This window comes from Neolamprologus brichardi, chromosome 23 (assembly GCF_056152115.1).
Source record: "Neolamprologus brichardi isolate AB-2024 chromosome 23, ASM5615211v1, whole genome shotgun sequence".
NCBI classification, from domain to species: Eukaryota; Metazoa; Chordata; class Actinopteri; order Cichliformes; family Cichlidae; genus Neolamprologus; species Neolamprologus brichardi.
The window spans coordinates 40,404,883-40,423,212 of record NC_142125.1 but is presented as its reverse complement, the minus strand read 5'-3'; the positions used below and the strand labels follow the sequence as shown (position 1 = coordinate 40,423,212).

The 18,330-nt window shown below is 40.1% G+C and overlaps 1 protein-coding gene and 3 non-coding genes across 4 annotated transcripts; 3 read left to right on the top strand and 1 right to left on the bottom strand.

Annotated features, from left to right (window-relative positions):
* Positions 1-482: 482 nt before the first annotated feature.
* On the top strand, positions 483-4,484 carry LOC148096423 (uncharacterized). Its single transcript, XM_087836319.1, has one exon. It carries the CDS (start codon positions 483-485, stop codon positions 4,014-4,016), a length of 3,534 nt encoding a protein of 1,177 aa, XP_087692445.1. The 3' UTR covers positions 4,017-4,484.
* A 5,472-nt stretch (positions 4,485-9,956) lies between these two features.
* LOC148096422 (5S ribosomal RNA) lies at positions 9,957-10,075 on the top strand. The gene has a single exon (XR_015717268.1). It is a non-coding gene; the product is annotated as a 5S ribosomal RNA (ribosomal RNA).
* An 834-nt stretch (positions 10,076-10,909) lies between these two features.
* Positions 10,910-11,028, bottom strand: LOC148096421 (5S ribosomal RNA). Its single transcript, XR_015717322.1, has one exon. It is a non-coding gene; the product is annotated as a 5S ribosomal RNA (ribosomal RNA).
* Positions 11,029-11,376: 348 nt separating this feature from the next.
* Positions 11,377-11,495, top strand: LOC148096420 (5S ribosomal RNA). The gene has a single exon (XR_015717267.1). It is a non-coding gene; the product is annotated as a 5S ribosomal RNA (ribosomal RNA).
* The last annotated feature ends 6,835 nt before the right edge of the window (positions 11,496-18,330 follow it).

Below are 18,330 nucleotides of genomic sequence, written 5' to 3'. Positions count from 1 at the left end.
CTTGTTTGCTCTACGACATGACTATATACAGAAAAGCTTGACATGGTATGCAAAAAAAAAACAAAAAACGAAAAAAATACAAATACACGAACAAAAAATGTTTTAACTGTCAGTTTTGTCATTTTAAAATTTTCCAAAACTAACATTTTCTTTGATTGACTGATATTAAATTGATTAGGATCAAATTTAGAGTGAACAATATTACACAAACAAACACGTGTGTGCGCATGCGCACATATTAGAATGCTTCGATCCCTTGTTACGTGATAACTTTGCTTTGATCTTTTCTGACGTGGTAACTTTGCTTTGATCCCAAACCCCTTAAATAGGAGCGCTCACCTATGTTACTTTATGCTTAACGGACATTGACCTGCAGCAACTAAAACCCTTTCGAGAAGTTTTGAGAGCAATTTACAGGAGAAACCAAAACAAGTTCAGTTTTGTTTCTCACCAATTCACAGCACAAACAGACACATAACACCATGTCAGCCAACCCATCCTTCGGCTCAGATGAGCTTGAAATATCTAAAGGGACCATTTTGGGAGATCACCACGTGGTGGAGGCTTTCCTTGGAGAAGGAAACTTTGGATTGGTAACCAAATGTCGCGATACAAAAAACAACCAAACTGTGGCTATTAAAGTCAACAAAAGCGACCCTGAAATTCTGCTACAGGCAAAACTGGAAATTTTCATCCTGGAGCAGCTACGACGCTTGGATCCAGACAGGTGCAACATTGTCGAATGGAACGGCTATTTCCTTGATGGAGAGCGCATTTGCTTAAATTTTGAACTCCTCGACCAAAGCCTGTCAGATTACATAGGGGACCGGAATAACCAAGGTCTCCCAATGAGAGAAATCAGGCCAATTTTGCATCAGCTCGCAAATGCTCTGTTCCACCTGGGTTCTGTGGGAATAGTGCATGCTGACCTCAAACCTGTCAACATTATGGTTGTGAACCGCCATGAGTCTCCCGTCAAAGTCAAACTTATAGACTTTGGCATCGCATGTAACACTTCTGCAGTGATTGCTGGTGGTGCTGTGGGGACAATTGGTTATTGTGCACCTGAGATTATGCTTGGCATTCCATATGATGAAGCAATTGACATGTGGTCTCTGGGGCTGGTAGCCGTGGAGCTTGCTACAGGGGTGCCTCTCTATCCTGGGGAAGACGATTATGATGTTTTGAAGTTCATAATTGAAACTCAGGGTCAGCTACCAGATCATCTTCTAAAGTCTGGCTTGTACACTGACTGCTATTTCATCGAGGATAACTACAACGAACAGCGCTGGACATTTAAGACCCAAGAACAATTTCAATACGAGACATATTATCAATCCAAGGAAACTCGATCGATAAAACTTAAGTGTCTCGATGACCTCGAACAACTACTGGAGGTTAGGCGAGGACCGGAAAATGGCCAACCATTATTTGTAAGGCTAATCAAACAAATGTTGGCCTTGGATGCAAATCAGCGCATAACACCCTCGGAGGTTCTGAAGCATCCCTTTTTCGACCCTGGCCTCTCAGGGAGAGCCCCCTGCACTGACATGAATAGCACACGGGGACAAAACCTTGTGCTCTCTCAGCAGCCTTCAAGCTGGAAAAGTCATGGATCACAAAAATTCAACTGCAGTTTCCAAAACTCAGTTGAATTTCCTCAAAAAGGACACGTCAACACCTCAGCCAACCCATCTTCCTCTGAAGATGATCTTGAAATAACGGAAGGGACCATTTTGGGAGATCACCACGTGGTAGAGGCCTTCCTCGGAGAAGGAGGTTTTGGTTTGGTAACCAGATGTCGCGATACAAAAAACAACCAAACTGTGGCTATTAAAGTCAACAAAAGCGACCCTGAAATTCTGCTACAGGCAAAACTGGAAATTTTCATCCTGGAGCAGCTAAGACGCTTGGATCCAGACAGGTGCAACATTGTCGAATGGAACGGCTATTTTCTCGATGGAGAGCGCATTTGCTTAAATTTTGAACTCCTCGACCAAAGCCTGTCAGATTACATAGGGGACCGGAATAACCAAGGTCTCCCAATAAGAGAAATCAGGCCAATTTTGCATCAGCTCGCAAATGCTCTATTCCACCTGGGTTCTGTGGGAATAGTGCATGCTGACCTCAAACCTGTCAACATCATGGTTGTGAACCGCAGTGAGTCTCCCATCAAAGTCAAACTTATAGACTTTGGCCTCGCATTTCCTGCTTCTGCACTGATTCCTGGTAACCGTGTGGGGACGGTTGGTTATTGTGCACCTGAGGTTATGCTTGGCACTCCATATGATGAAGCAATTGACATGTGGTCTCTGGGGCTGGTAGCCGTGGAGCTTGCTACAGGGGTGCCTCTCTATCCTGGGGAAGACGATTATGATGTTTTGAAGTTCATAATTGAAACTCAGGGTCAGCTACCAGATCATCTTCTAGAGTCTGGCTTGTACACTGACTGCTATTTCATCGAGGATAACTACAACGAACAGCGCTGGACATTTAAGACCCAAGAACAATTTCAATACGAGACAGATTATCAATCCAAGGAAACTCGATTGATAAAACTTAAGCGTCTCGATGACCTCGAACAACTACTGGAGGTTAGGCGAGGACCTGAAAATGGCCAACCATTATTTGTCAGGCTAATCAAACAAATGTTGGCCTTGGATGCAAATCAGCGCATAACACCCTCGGAGGTTCTGAAGCATCCCTTTTTCAACCCTGGCCTCTCAGGGAGAGCCCCCTGCACTGACATGAATAGCACAGGGGGAGAAAACCTTGTGCTCTCTCAGCAGCTTTCAAGCTGGAAAAGTCATGGATCACAAAAATTCAACTGCAGTTTCCAAAACTCAGTTGAATTTCCTCAAAAAGGACACATCAACACCTCAGCCAACCCATCTTCCTCTGAAGATGATCTTGAAATAACGGAAGGGACCATTTTGGGAGATCACCACGTGGTAGAGGCCTTCCTCGGAGAAGGAGGCTTTGGATTGGTAACCAGATGTCGCGATACAAAAAACAACCAAACTGTGGCTATTAAAGTCAACAAAAGCGACCCTGAAATTCTGCTACAGGCAAAACTGGAAATTTTCATCCTGGAGCAGCTAAGACGCTTGGATCCAGACAGGTGCAACATTGTCGAATGGAACGGCTATTTTCTCGATGGAGAGCGCATTTGCTTAAATTTTGAACTCCTCGACCAAAGCCTGTCAGATTACATAGGGGACCGGAATAACCAAGGTCTCCCAATAAGAGAACTCTGGCCAATTTTGCATCAGCTCGCAAATGCTCTGTTCCACCTGGGTTCTGTGGGAATAGTGCATGCTGACCTCAAACCTGTCAACATCATGGTTGTGAACCGCAGTGAGTCTCCCATCAAAGTCAAACTTATAGACTTTGGCCTCGCATTTCCTGCTTCTGCACTGATTCCTGGTAACCGTGTGGGGACGGTTGGTTATTGTGCACCTGAGGTTATGCTTGGCATTCCATATGATGAAGCAATTGACATGTGGTCTCTGGGGCTGGTAGCCGTGGAGCTTGCTACAGGGGTGCCTCTCTATCCTGGGGAAGACGATTATGATGTTTTGAAGTTCATAATTGAAACTCAGGGTCAGCTACCAGATCATCTTCTAAAGTCTGGCTTGTACACTGATTGCTATTTCATCGAGGATAACTACAACGAACAGCGCTGGACATTTAAGACCCAAGAACAATTTCAATACGAGACAGATTATCAATCCAAGGAAACTCGATATATAAAACTTAAGTGTCTCGATGACCTTGAACGACTACTGAAGGTTATGCAAGGACCTGAAAATGGCCAACCATTATTTGTAAGGCTAATCAAACAAATGTTGGCCTTGGATGCAAATCAGCGCATAACACCCTCGGAGGTTCTGAAGCATCCCTTTTTCGACCCTGGCCTCTCAGGGAGAGCCCCCTGCACTGACATGAATAGCACACGGGGACAAAACCTTGTGCTCTCTCAGCAGCAATCATCGTGTGGGTGGCCAGAATTCTAGGGGAGCTAGAAATTCTTGTGGAAAAAAAGCCCAAAACAATAACATCAACAAAAACAACCAATGAATATGTTCTTAAACTTGGGCACAATTTGGCTTGAAATCCATCAACTAATCTCTCAATATTCAAAGCGGAGCAGCAGACAACTTACCATCACATCAGTCCTTCAATCAGACCTACAACAAACGTCTTCCTTCTCTCACCCCAACCGGTCGCAGCAGATGGCCCCGCCCCCACCTGAGCCTGGTTCTGCTGGAGGTTTCTTCCTGTAAAAAGGGAGTTTTTCCTTCCCACTGTCGCCAAAGTGCTTGCTCATAGGGGGTCATATGATTGTTGGGTTCTCTGTATGTATTATTGTAGGGTCTACCTTACAATAATACATACAGCCTTGAAGTGACTGGTGATGTGATTTGCTGCTGAATGAATTCGGAACTAATTGGAAATCTGGATATTAATTAAATAAACCTGCTTTGAGCATCAATTAATTGTTGTTTGAAATTCTTTATAAATATATAAATATAGTGCCACTCTTCTACTGTTTAAATTGCAACTGTTTAAAACTGACTAATTTATTCATACACTTGAGCATAAACAAACACACGGTAAATGGCCTGTATTTGTACAGCGCTTTACTTAGTCCCCAAGGACCCCAAAGAGCTGTACACTACATTCAGTCATTCACCCATTCACACACACATTCACACACTGGTGATGGCAGCTACAGTGTAGGCAGCATGGATCCATCCTTTCATGCTATTTATGCCAAATTCTGACTTGATCATTTGCATGTCAGAGCAGAAATCAAGACTCATCAGACCAGGCAACATTTTTCCAATCGTCAAGTGTGTAGAACTGTAGCTTCAATTTCCTGTTCTTAGCTGACCAAAATGCTCTTCTGCATTCTTTGGCTGCAACAAATGGTTGTATGAGCTACGGTTGCCTTCCTATCAGACATTTTTCTCTGACTGTTGACATCAATAAGGCAGTTTTTCCGAGAGAACTGCCTTTCACTGGATATTTTCTCTTTTTTGTCACCGAAAAGGGTGTCTGTGTTACTTCTTGTCTTATTTTGATAATCCTAGTCTGTGTTCCCATGTTTGTCCACTTCCCTGATCAGTGTATATATTGTCTCTGGGTTAGGGTTAGAGTGTCTGTTCACCTACCCCCTGTGTCTCCATGTTCCCAGTGTTCAAGGTTTCCGAGTGTTTTCCCAGTTTAGGTTTTCATGGTTGGTTCTGTTTGCTACTCAGCCAGAATAAACAGCTCGCTCTTTTAAAAAGTAGGCTCCAGAATGGATGATGGGATGTTCGCATGTCTTTATGTAACACTGAGTGTGCTGAACTAAAGGTAGGCCTAGTTTCATTTTCATGGTCATTATTATCAAGACAATGATTACGCCTTATTCTGATTATTTCTCCCTTTTGGAGGTGTAACGTTTACATGAGGGGTGTAGGAACATTTCCCCCTAAATATATTTTGATAAACTAATGTTGAAGTCACTGTTTTTGTCGTATTGATGATGCAGCTCAAATAAATGCTTTTAAATAAAAGAATAACCATTCAAAGTGCTCAGTGGTGAAACTGTAACTCTTTCAGAGTTTGACAGCTGGACAAGTGATTTAAAGAAACATGAGATGAGTGCAGCATATTATCTGAACAGAGATCATTCAATGAGCAAGAATAAACACTGACAAGAGAAACACTTCACTGTTGATTATCATATGAAGTCTAATGAAAGCTGTTAATCTGTTAATATCCTGTTAATCTGCATACAGCAAATAAAGAACATGTGACTTTAAAGCATCCAGCAAAGTGATAACTGTCCTCTGCCCACTAAGTAGTGACTCTACAAAAGATTATTTTCAATATCATCTTTATATTATATTTATATTATATTTAGTTAACCAATCACAGTAAGGAGCTCTGTGATTGGTTAGGAAAGGACAGAGTGGCTACCTCGATTTTTCTTCACTGCAAATTGATCCATAGCTTTGCTCTGTAAAGGCTAACAAAGTGCTTTTGCTTTACAAACACATTTAGCCTCGGTATTCACTCTCTTAAAATGCCACTGGACACTGGAGTTAAATGGAGCCCTGATCCTCAGAGTTTTGATGTTCCTAACATTTCTTATAGATAGCACAGTTAGTGCCCCACTGCAATAATCACTCATGTCTAGATAGTCCTGTTAAAAAGGAGTTTTTCCTCCCCACTGTTGCATAGCAAACCTAGCAAACACAAACTATTCTATAAAACGATCTAATTTAAACGAATAATCCAGTTGAAGCTTCAGACAGCCGTCATATGACAGTGAAACACTGCCATCTGCTGGACTCAAATAACAAAGACGCTGCCTTGACAGGTGAGGGAGTTTCAACAAGTCTGCAACGACTCAAGCATCAAACTACAGAACTATTAGAGCGGACATGGTGCTCTAATGGCTGCTTCGTAGGTCAGAAAGGATCAAACATATCAATAAATTATAAAACACAAAACGTCTCTTATTGCCCAGGGCCCAGGAAGTGAGTGTGTTCCTTATAGCCGATTAAACCTTAGCAGGTTATTTTGATGTGTTACAGATGAAACAGCTATCCAGTAACATTCAGCTACAAAATGGTTTTTTTATAATTACTTTTTTACAGCTTCGCACTTTTACACAAGTTTCATCATCAGTCACAATGGCTGCTGCTAAAATTGAGTACAAGATATTTGTTGGCCTGATTAAAAGGTCTTGATGCGTGCTCAATCATCCAGGGAAGTAAATCTCCAAAAGTTGATTCTGTTCTTCTGGACGTAGCGTTTTCAGTCAGAGAAACCAGCCGACTGAAGGAACAATGGGCTGGGAGGTCAGTTCCTTAATCATGATTATGCAAATTCTCATGACCATTGATCAACAACCACTGATCAATGGTCTTGAGTACCATTCACAGAGAATTGGAGAATGGCTGCAATCACAGCACTGTAAGATGGTGAAAGATGTACCCTTAGGCCCCCTCCTTGATTCAGAGATGGTCTTTCCCTTTTCATGTAAATGGCCTCCTTGACTCCGCCCTCAAACCAGCGTTCATTGCAGTTATTGTTGACAATCATATTGTATCGTGTAACCATCCAGCTCACATATTAAATGTAAATGTAAATGATTTGTTGAACTTAAGACATGATGAATGTTCCTGCATTAAAACACATCCAGACTAGTGTTCTCACTCTACCTAAATGGATCTGTTACATTAGTGATATATGGGAGTTGTGTTTCAGTCTTTTCCACATGAGGACATTTACATTTAGTTTTTGCTTTACAGATGAGTGGCTGGTTAACCTGCAGTGGTTGCAGTATGTGTCGGTCGTCTGGAAGCGTAGGTGTAGAAGATGTCTTTAATTAATGTAATGCTCTGAAGGTGTCAGTGATTACTGTGAATTCATTATAAAACTGGATTTCAGTGAATAAACTGAATAAAGACAGGCCCTCATGGTGAAGCTCAGGTGTCCATAAAGTGTAACGGGAGAGCTTTGTCGTACTTTCAGATATTTTACATGAGCCAGTCTTTCAAAAAATAAATAAATAAATAAATAATTCATTTATCCACAGGAAACACAATGCTCATATCTGAAAGTAAACTCTGATATATATCCCCGACTAGGGTTACTACTAAATAAAGGATTGCCCCAAAATGACTAAATATATAAAGACACTCTCCAAAAGAAGAAGTTAAAGGGATTTTATTTACTGTACAAGCAATATCTTCATAAGAATTACAAATTCTGCAGACATATTACCTTCTTACTGAACCTGAATAACTCACACACAGACATGTCCACACATTTAGAATCTGCAGCTTAGAAACATCTTCAGGTTTAAAAGATATATATAGCTGGATGTCGTCTGCGTAGCAGTGGTAGCGAATGTCCTCAAAGGGGCTCAAAATATGCTGGAGAGGAAGTAGATATATTAAAAACAGCACAGAACCTTGTGGCACACCATGGGACAGGGACGTGGAAGATGACCTGTACTTAGAGACCGCCACAGAAAAGTATCGTTCATAGAGATACGAGGAGAACCACTCTAAGGCAGACCCAGATACACCAACCCAGTATTTCAGCCTTTCAAGCAAAATGTAATGGTCAACGGTGTCAAAGGCTGACGTGAGGTCCAACATTAGGAGTACAGAACACTTTCCTGCATCGTTTTGCATCAGAATGTCATTGGAAACTCTAAGAAGGGCTGTTTCAGTAGAATGAGCTCTACGAAAGCCAGACTGAAATTTGTCAAAGATATTATGTTAACAGACAACAGAAGCAGACAGAGTTAACCTGAGCTTGAAGAGTCAGCAGAGTGACTTTTCACAGGGGAACAGGACCTGTTGATTTTTCTAACTGATGGCTACACACAGCTCTGCAGAACAGGTAATTACCGCTGTTCGGTTTAATATTTGATTTTAAACAGTGTTTGAAGCTAAGACAAATACAGATCATATATTTTCATACAGTGATGTTCCAGTCGGGTTAATGTTTGTGTGTCCTCACTGTAAAGACTGCAGGTTACTGGAGCGTGTCTGAAAATGTGACCCTTCAGTCTAATATTGACACCGTTATGCCATCTGCACTTTGATCCCGCTACCTACTCTTGAAAACGATGTGCGCATCTACTTCACTATTTACGGTTCAACATGTTTCCTGTTGCTCTGAGGTGCATCCAACAAACACACAAATCATTTACCACTAATAATAACAATTTTACTTTATTAATTTATTAATATAAACATATATGTAGCAAAGGTTTTATTCAAATTTATGCAGCCCAGGATAAAAGTTGGTCTTTTTTGATATAGGATATTTGGAAGTTATTTTATTGTTATGATTTTTGCATTTTGTTATTTAATTGGTTGCAAAAAAGAAAACAAGTTTATGTAAACAAGTGGAAATTAATCCTCCTGAGAATAAGCCTTTTGAATAACCTTGGTGGGTTTTTTGGTTGTTCAAGAGTTGAACCATACACAGGATCATAGGTGGCTGAATGCAGTTAGGTAATCTCATACATGTCACAGCTGTGTAAGCACTGATATTGATAATAGATGGGATCACAAAGAGAAAACATTTTTGCTAAATGTAATTATTATATTAGAAATTTATAAAACTTGTAATTCGAATTTTTCCAAATGAGAACATATACCTTTTTTTTTGCTTTACTGATCAGTGGTTGGTTGGTTAACTGCAGGTGTTCAGGCACAAGTCAGTCGTCTGGAAGAGCAGGTGGTGAAGATGACTTCAGCGACTGAAATGCCCTGAAAGTGGAATTAACGTTAAACTTTATTTGAACATGAATCGGCAAAGACAGGCCTCCATCCTGACATGCAGTACTTGCATTACTTATGTATGATATGCATCCTCACAGAACCCAGATGATGCCAGCATGTTTTTTAAGCCAATGTCTGGATATGAGTATATGTGCATGTGAGTATAAGTGTGGCAGGAGAGTGAGTTCGCCCTCTTTCTTGGAAGTATGCAAAAGCTAACGAGTTCTTACCGAATGAGAAGTGAAGCCTGGAGATGAGCAGAGATCAAGTCAAGTGCAGTTCAGACACGCTGTTAAGTGAAAGGACACCTCAGAAACAGCCTTTTTATACATGCTGTAACGACACATACACGCTTACGTTTTTTGTTTTCTATATTTAAGTTAAAATCTCCAAACCACAAAAATGTTGGACTTCCAAATCGTCCGAACACACTGTGTGCTCTGTCACTTTTACACTGTGCTGTAATCAACGAACATGTGTTATTGTCGTGATGTTACTGCGAGAAAATCATTTTTGCAGTTCAATGTGGAAGCTGCAGTTAATAACCAAGGTTTGCATGTTGTCGCTGTAACATATGACGTTTAGCACAATAATATATATCAAACTGTGTGACATTTGCCACCGATAAAAGGTCTTTTTGACAGGTAATCTTTCGCTTACGGCCATACCACCCTGAACACGCCCGATCTCGTCTGATCTCGGAAGCTAAGCAGGGTCGGGCCTGGTCAGTACTTGGATGGGAGACCGCCTGGGAATACCAGGTGCTGTAAGCTTTTGCACTTCCACACACAAACTGCAGAGGGCGCCGCTGCCCACTCAGTGGAGGCAGCTTCATGACAACGCTCCTGATTGCATTTCGCTTTTGTGCAAAACAAAACAAAAAAACAACAAGAACGAAATATTTAGGAAATACACGAACTTATTTATTCTGTAAATGTAGAAAATGTCTATGGCTAGTCCGTCTGGGCTCAGTAGTGAGGAACTTGTTAACCTTGTGCAGCGGGCACAGCGTCAACCTGACACCCATGTGCAACGAGTTTGAACTCTTATTGGCTGCCGACTGCGGCCCCGAAGAATACTGAATAAATGCGCATCAGTGTGCTACCCTGAGCAGGGAACACGATATCATGGAGTTTCTAACATGGAGCAAGGTGAAGGTGACGCTACTATGCAGGACCGCCCCTGCTTAGCTTCAGAGATCAGATGAGAACAGGCGTGGTATGGCCGTAAGTGAGAGGCTTCCTCGATAACGGGGTTCATGTAGATACTGTAACCCATTTATTGGGATTTAAAAAACAATTTAGAGTGAAGGATACTGATTAGTTTCTACTTTTATTTTTAATAGCTGCACATGACAGCACAGTTATAATGCATACTTAATGCTGCAATATTCACGTCATAAACAATTGTGAGTGTTTGCAGAAAAACATCCACAGGTGCTCTGTGCATGTACAGTGATATTGATGTAACGCTTGAAGAATTTGACATTACTACACCAGTGGAAGAGCTCTTTGCGCAAACTCACTAACCATCCTAGAAAATGAGCTTAAAGAGTGCCTCAGATCCGTTTCAATATTTAAACTGTCATTTGTGTGTTGAAGTGCAAAAGCTTACAGCATCTGGTATTCCCAGGCGGTCTCCCATCCAAGTACTGACCAGGCCCGACCCTGCTTAGCTTCCGAGATCAGACGAGATCGGGCGTGTTCAGGGTGGTGTGGCCGTAAGCGAGGCACGGCTTCAGAAACAGCCTTTTTATACATGCTGTGATGACACAGTCATGCTTACGTTTTGATGTCCTGTATATAAGTTGAATTGTCCAAAGCACAAAAATGTTGGACTTCCAAACACACTGTGTGCTCTCTGTGACTTTAACACTGTGCTGTGAGAAACGAACATTTGTTATTATGGTGACGTTACGGCGGGAAAAGCATTTTTGCAGCTCAGTGTTGAAGCTGCAGTTCACAAGAAAGGTTTGCATGTTTTGGCTGTAACACGTGACGCTTAGCACAATACTATCTTTGAAAGTGTGTGACATTTGCCAAGTATAAAAGGTGTTTTCTAGCGGGCTTTCCTCGCTTACGGCCATACCACCCTGAACACGCCCGATCTCGTCTGATCTCGGAAGCTAAGCAGGGTCGGGCCTGGTCAGTACTTGGATGGGAGACCGCCTGGGAATACCAGGTGCTGTAAGCTTTTGCACTTCCACACACAAACTGCAGAGGGCGCTAAAACTGTCACTACTCCTTCCTGCTCTTTCTAGTTTCTTCCTGCTTTCTTTTAAGCACAAAAGCGCCTCGCTGACCATTTCCCAGGCGCTAATTACAGACCTCTCATAGGGAATATTTCCTTTTGACAGTAACAGCCATAAAACCTAAAACAGCACCATACTGTCAATAACTGATTAAACGGACAAAACACATTTACTAGGGAGAGAATAAGATGGAGACATAGTAAGTTAGAGAAAAAACAAACAAACAACATGTGCCAAGTGGAATTTAATCTAATTATAAAAAACAATCAAACAGTTTTGGTTCATAGTTAACAGAGAATTACAGGAAAAACACCACATCACATTCATTTTAAAATTCTTTTATTTGCTTTTAAAGCCCTCCATGGCCTAGCCCATAGGTGTCAAACTCTGGCCCGAGGGCCAAATTTGGCCCGCAGCCTAATTACATTTGGCCCGCAAAGCCATACCAAATTACTATTAGAGCTGGCCTACTGGTATTATACAGCTAATATATATATATTGTTTAGTATTAAGCTTTGCTTGTTCCATATTCAGTTTTTCAGCAAAACATGTTTGAGTCCATAAGAAAAGATTCATTCTTATATCTGGAGGAATAAATATATTTCAATATATATTAACGTTAGCCCGCGACTTTGTTCCAGTTTTGAATTTTGGCCCACTGTGTATTTGAGTTTGACACCCCTGGCCTAGCCCCATCTTATCTCTCTGAGCTGCTACAGCCTTATACGTCCAGCCGCTCTCTCAGGTCAGCTGGTCAGCTGTTCCTGAATGTACCCAGGACTGAGCGTAAACTTAGAGGACATCGTGCTTTTGCTGCAGCATTTCCCAAACTGTGGAACGATCTGCCTGTAGAGATTAGACAGGCCTCTTCTCAGCCTGTTTTTAAATCACTCCTGAAAACCCATCTCTTCACCCTGACCTTTGACACCTTGTAAGATGTTAGTTTTAGTTTATTTTTATGTTAGTTGTTTTAGTTGATTATATGCTGTTCTGTCTTGTTTTTTTTAAATATAGGGCTGCTTTAATCTTTACTATGTGTTTTATTTTATTCTGTTTTGTTTTATTCTACTGTTTTTTTTTTTACTTATTTACTGTACAGCACTTTGGTGCTGCACTGGGTACTTTAATTGCAGATGTTGCTGTCAATCCATGTCAATCAACCCTTTACATTAGTGCCATCGTGATGCTGCAGTCAGCTATTTCCACTAAAAGTTGCCATAATTTAAATCTTGTTGGAGACTGTGTGTGTGACAATGTGTGTGTGTGTTCCACTTTTCTTTTGTGATTGTATATTCCGGCAGATGTTCCGCTCATCTCATTTGTCTCCAAGCTACAGTCTGTCTGTGAGACAGTGTTTAATAAAGTAGAAATTTCAACATTAAAGTAGAAAATCTATTTTGGGGGAAAAATGAAATGTTGAGATTACATTTGTTGTTTCAAGACAAACTGCTACAGTTGCTACACCCTCTGAGTTAGTGAAATCATACTTCACTGCATCTGGTGAGACAGAAAATGAACAGCTGCATGATTATCAATGGTTACATCCGATTTCAATACAGAGGATTTTTGGTGTATCACAAGACGTGCGATCAGTTTATTTCATTAAGTCATGTAAACAAGGCATTTTGCAGGCAGTAAAGCAAATGTGGTAGTTTGTCTTGAAACAACAATGGCAATCTCCACATTTCAACATGTTTCTCTAAATTGAATTACAACTTTATTCTTGAATAATAATAATAATTTTGACTTTATTCTCCAAGTAATCAGTAATATTTGTTTTCTTAATGTGGCCCTAACACTCCTTCATGCAGGTGTGTACACAGAAGGAAGCCCAACAATGTTTGACCCTGATCTTTGCAGCAGGAGTGATAGCAACAATATTTAGACTTTTGCTATAATTCTGATGCTTTAAAGCTCATCTTAGAAATAAAATGTTGGCATAAAATGAAAGAAAAAAGCAATAAAATGTAATAACATTAAAAACAAAAAACATCTGAGAGGCAGGGTGCTGAATATGAACATTTCACCTTAGGAGTCCTGTGACTGGTGATGGTAAAAATTGAAGAAAAAAAATGTCAATAAACAAATCAAATAAAAATATTTTATTAGAAGCAAGTTTGATTGAAGATATTATTTCTACACAGCATCCTACAGTCGGTACAGTTAATATATCAGTATTGGTGGGTTGAATATAGTTTGAAAACAGTTTTATATTATTTAATGAAATGTGTGAAGCTGGTCACATGTTAAATGTAACAGTTACTGATAAGACAGGCTCGAGTGAAAAATTGTAACGAACAAGATGTTTCCAGCGACTTTTGGTTAGAGCTGATGATAAATGTTGCTCTTTTGTTTTCTCAGACATGTATATTTGTGGGTACAGAGGTAGAGTCCATGGGGATTTTTCCTATAGTTGCGTTATTGGATTCAAAGGTCACTATGTCCTTCTCATAGTGCACAGGTAATCCTCCACATCGCACTACAACAATTCTGTTAGTGAGAAGTTTGCCTTTATACTGACAGTTGGGTTTCCTGCCTCCATTATTCTTTAGTTCACATTTAACAATACTGAACTTTGCTTTACTCTCTGTCAAGCAAGTATTCTCATAAGGTGACCCATGACCATTACAAATGGCTTGGACCTTTTCATAATCACTAAGGATGAACGTGTTTGTGTCCTTACAAGTGTTGTCAACATTGTAGATCTGCTTGTTTTTTATTTCTGCATCACATTTTTTCGCAGTCATCTTGGCATCTACATGCTGTCGTTTAAACTTTTTATCAGGGGTTTCATTCTGACGCTTCTCAATTGGTTTGGGTTTAAGATTGGCTGGTTTTGAGAGTCCAGTGGCAAAGAGCACCATAAGCGGCAAACAGGCAAACAGGATCCTCATTGTTTCCTGGAGAAAGAAAAACAGGAACATTTTCCAAATTAAGAATTTGGAGCAGAAAAAATATCTTGTCATTGTCGAAGTGGATTAATTATTTAATCTCCTGCTGAATTTGTAATTTTGCTCCATTACAAAGGAATGAACAGTCTCTAATATTTATGGTAGTTTCATTTTAATGGAGAGACAGAATATCAACCAAATCCAGAAAACAACACATCACATAAACAAACTGATTTGCATGACATTGATTGAACTAAGTACTTGATCCCCAATAACCAAGCCAGAATTCTGGCTCCCACAGATTGGATTGCACTTAATAAATTAGCCATTTAAAGACAATCTTGATCTCAGTTTATTCTGTGTAAAAAGCACACCTCTACAGTATCAGTCTCTTCCATTCCAACCTCTACACCACCATGGGGAAGACTGCAGAGGTGTCAAAGGATTTGTTACTGAGGTCTACAGGGACAATACAAATCTACAGTCTTGTGCCACCATAGTCAAGACCGAAGACCTCTTATCTTGCTGCATGCAAGATCTTGCCTCATGGGGTGATGATGATCGTGAGAAAGGTGTTGTCAACAGGGGATCAAATGATTATTTCCCCATGGTATGCAATGTAAATACACAGAACCACGTGACAGATGGTAGCTTCTTTTCATGACCATCTTTTTACTTTTTTTGTCTTTCTTACAAGCTGCTGACCAGAAAACTTTTATTCATAGATGTTTATTGTTTCAGATAAATTTGCAAACTGAACTCCACGTGTCCCATCTCTCAGTTTCTTTGGCAGAGTTTACTTTTCATTAATGGCATTTAATGGCTTGTTGTTGTTTTTTATTGACTTATATAGAAACCCACACAAGTTTAACTTTAAAAACAACTTATGTAACAAAAAATGAACCAACTTAATGGATCAACATAAATAAAAGGATAATTTCAGTGTTTTTCATCTATTTTTTATATAATTTTTCCAAAACGTTTTCAAACGTTCAGATCTATCTTTTATTTTCTTGTTTTAACATTATACATGGTGAACTAAAAACCCTGGAATATGGTTTGAAACATTGAAGGCACCATGTTTCGCTTTTTGGCAGCTTTTATTTTGAAACTGCAACACTAATCAGTACTTCCCCACACCTGTGGTGCACGCGCTGCGCAGACCCCGTCGGACATGCGCGGGAGAGGAGGGGGCTGACTTGAGCAGAAAGCGCGGAGAGACAAGTCGAAAGGAAAAGACAGACGATCTCTGGTAAAGCAAAGCAGACAGAAAGAATTTACCTGAGCTCTCTGCTGGACAGGTAATTACCGCAGTTTGGTTTAATATCTTGTTTTAAACAGTGTAACTACGAAGCGAACACAAATACAGATCATATATTTTCATATAGTTATGTTCCAGTCGGGTTAATGTTTGTGTGTCCTCACCGTAAAGACTGCCGGTTATTGGAGAGTGCCTGAAAATATGTCTGCGAAGCACCCCCTCAGTTCAAATATTAATTTTGGCCCGCTATCTACTCTAGAAAATAATTTGCGCGACTACGTCGCCATTTACGGTTCAATGTGTGGCCGTAAGCAAAGCATTCCTGGTGCTCTGAGGATCATCTAGTAAACGCCAACCATCATTTAAAAATAACCAAAAACAGCTGTCGTTACTTTCTTATTCCCTCTAATGTAGTCTTTTAAGTCATTAAACGATAAAATAAAAAAAATCAAAATCAATATAACAGCTTCAAAAAATTCAACATCTAAACCAGTCAATTTTTTCTTCAGTAAATATTTTGAAACTTATCAGAGAGGCGCTGGAGGACATGTTGAACAATAATATTGTGTACGTTTTTTAGAGTATTACTGGATATTTTTAAAACAGGCAATTGTAATCATTTACTTACATATGGTAGATATGGTAAACGAGTGAAAATGAACAACAAATTAAGTAATTTAAATAAATTTGATGATTTTTGAGTCTCAGTTGAAGAGTTCATGAGGTGTATCTAAAAGCAACTTCTCTACTTGCATCCACACATTGAACCTTACAGAGGGAAACGGTCATTGCACTCAGTCATGACAACATTCTTGCTAAATATAATTATTTATATTATAAAGTTATGAAACTTTTAAGCAAACTTTTCCAAATGAGGACACTTACCGTGCTTTTTGCTTTACTAATCAGTGGTTGGTTGTTTAATCTGCACGAGTCAGTCGTCTGGAACAGCAGGTGGATGTCTTCAAGATGTCTTCAGTAAATGAAATGCTCTAAAGGGGGAATTAAAATTGAACATTATTTGAACATAAATAAAAAAAGATAGGCCTCTGCCTGTGCATGCACATTTCTTATGCACGATATTCATGGTCAGAAAACCCAGATGATGCATGTTTTAAAGCCCATATCTGGTTAGTGAATGTGAGTATGAGTGTGGCAGGAGATTGAGTTATTCAAAAATAAGCCTGTTGTCTATAAAAGATTTTAAATATACAAATAAAAAGTTCTTACCAAACGAGGAGTCAAGATGAGCAGTGACCAGATCTAGTGCAGCTCAGCTGTTTTTAAATTCTACCTGAGCAGGTTGGAGCTCATTTGTGTCACAGAGCAACAAATAACACTTTGGGGGCTTCAGCTTTTAAACATTTCAGCAGCCCCACCTTAAATAATCACTAGCATCAGTGTCTACCTCACTAGCCCACCAGTTAGCACTGCTCTGTTTGTGGTTCAGAACATGCTGCAAACATGATGTGAGGACCAGTGACCACAGGTGCAGATGCAGGTTGTCTTTCATAGCTCGCGTTACAACAATTGCAGCTATTTTTTTTTAAATTCTATAAACCACATTTTAAAAATAAGTAAATTAATAAAATATTGACATTTGTGAAAAAGTACAGAAATTGCATTTTGGCTTAGTTTTTGTTAAGTAAATAATGGCACGGTGTAATATATCACGTGCTGTTATTCCCCTGATGTTGTATATACCTCATTTTAAAGACCTGACCTGAATGCATTGTGGTGCAGGACACATTTTGCTTTTGCAAGATCAGCCACTTAGAATCTCTATAGGCTCCTCTTGTTCATGTGACTATGTTATCTCTTTATTTATTCATTTCTATTTGTGTTATTTCAGTTATTACACTGGTATAGTATGACTATGTCACCTGCAGCCTCCAGCAGTACCAGTTACCTGAGACCACACATCTCAGCGACGTGTGCGTGCCCATCCCAGCAGGGAAAAGAGGGAAGCCCCAGCTGTCCCAGCAGAACACAGCATAAAAGATGATTGATGTCACCCCAGAGTCATAGAAGGTCTTCAGAAACTCCAAAACAATTGAATCTTGCCTTCTAGGTCTCCATCAGGTGTGATGTCAGAGCCACCCGCCTGCAGCTGTTGTTCATTTACATCTGCCTAATTGATCATTTATCCTCAGCACATTTTTCAGTTACCTTGCCTGAAACTGGACAACATGTAAAGTCTAAATTCAAACAAAGGTTGGGGAAACCTGCACTGAGCTGAGACAGAAGAAGTCGGAAGTCGAACTCGGATGAGTGACAGAGCGTTCCTCCTACTGAAAACTCTATGTCCAGATGAACAAAATTAACTTTTCGGGACAGGTCCCCAGATGTTTTCTCTTCTCAGAATCCTCTTCACAGATCAGATCTGTTTTATCTGACATACAGTCATGTGGAAAAGAGTGTTTTCATAGGAATCTATAGAATACTCTGAAAAACTAAGCACAGTACATGAGTGAGTAGGTTGTAGAGCCACCTTTTAGCAGCAACAGTGTCACCAAATTGTTTCTGTATGACTCTTAGTCTGTCACACGGTTGTGCAGGACTTTTGGCTGACGTTTCTTTACATTGTTTCGTCAGTTCATTGAGGTTTGTGGTATTTGTTTATCT

Coding starts and splice junctions, on each gene's coding strand:
- LOC148096423 (XM_087836319.1), top strand. CDS start 483: ATGTCAGCCAACCCATCCTTCGGCTCAGATGAGCTTGAAATATCTAAA.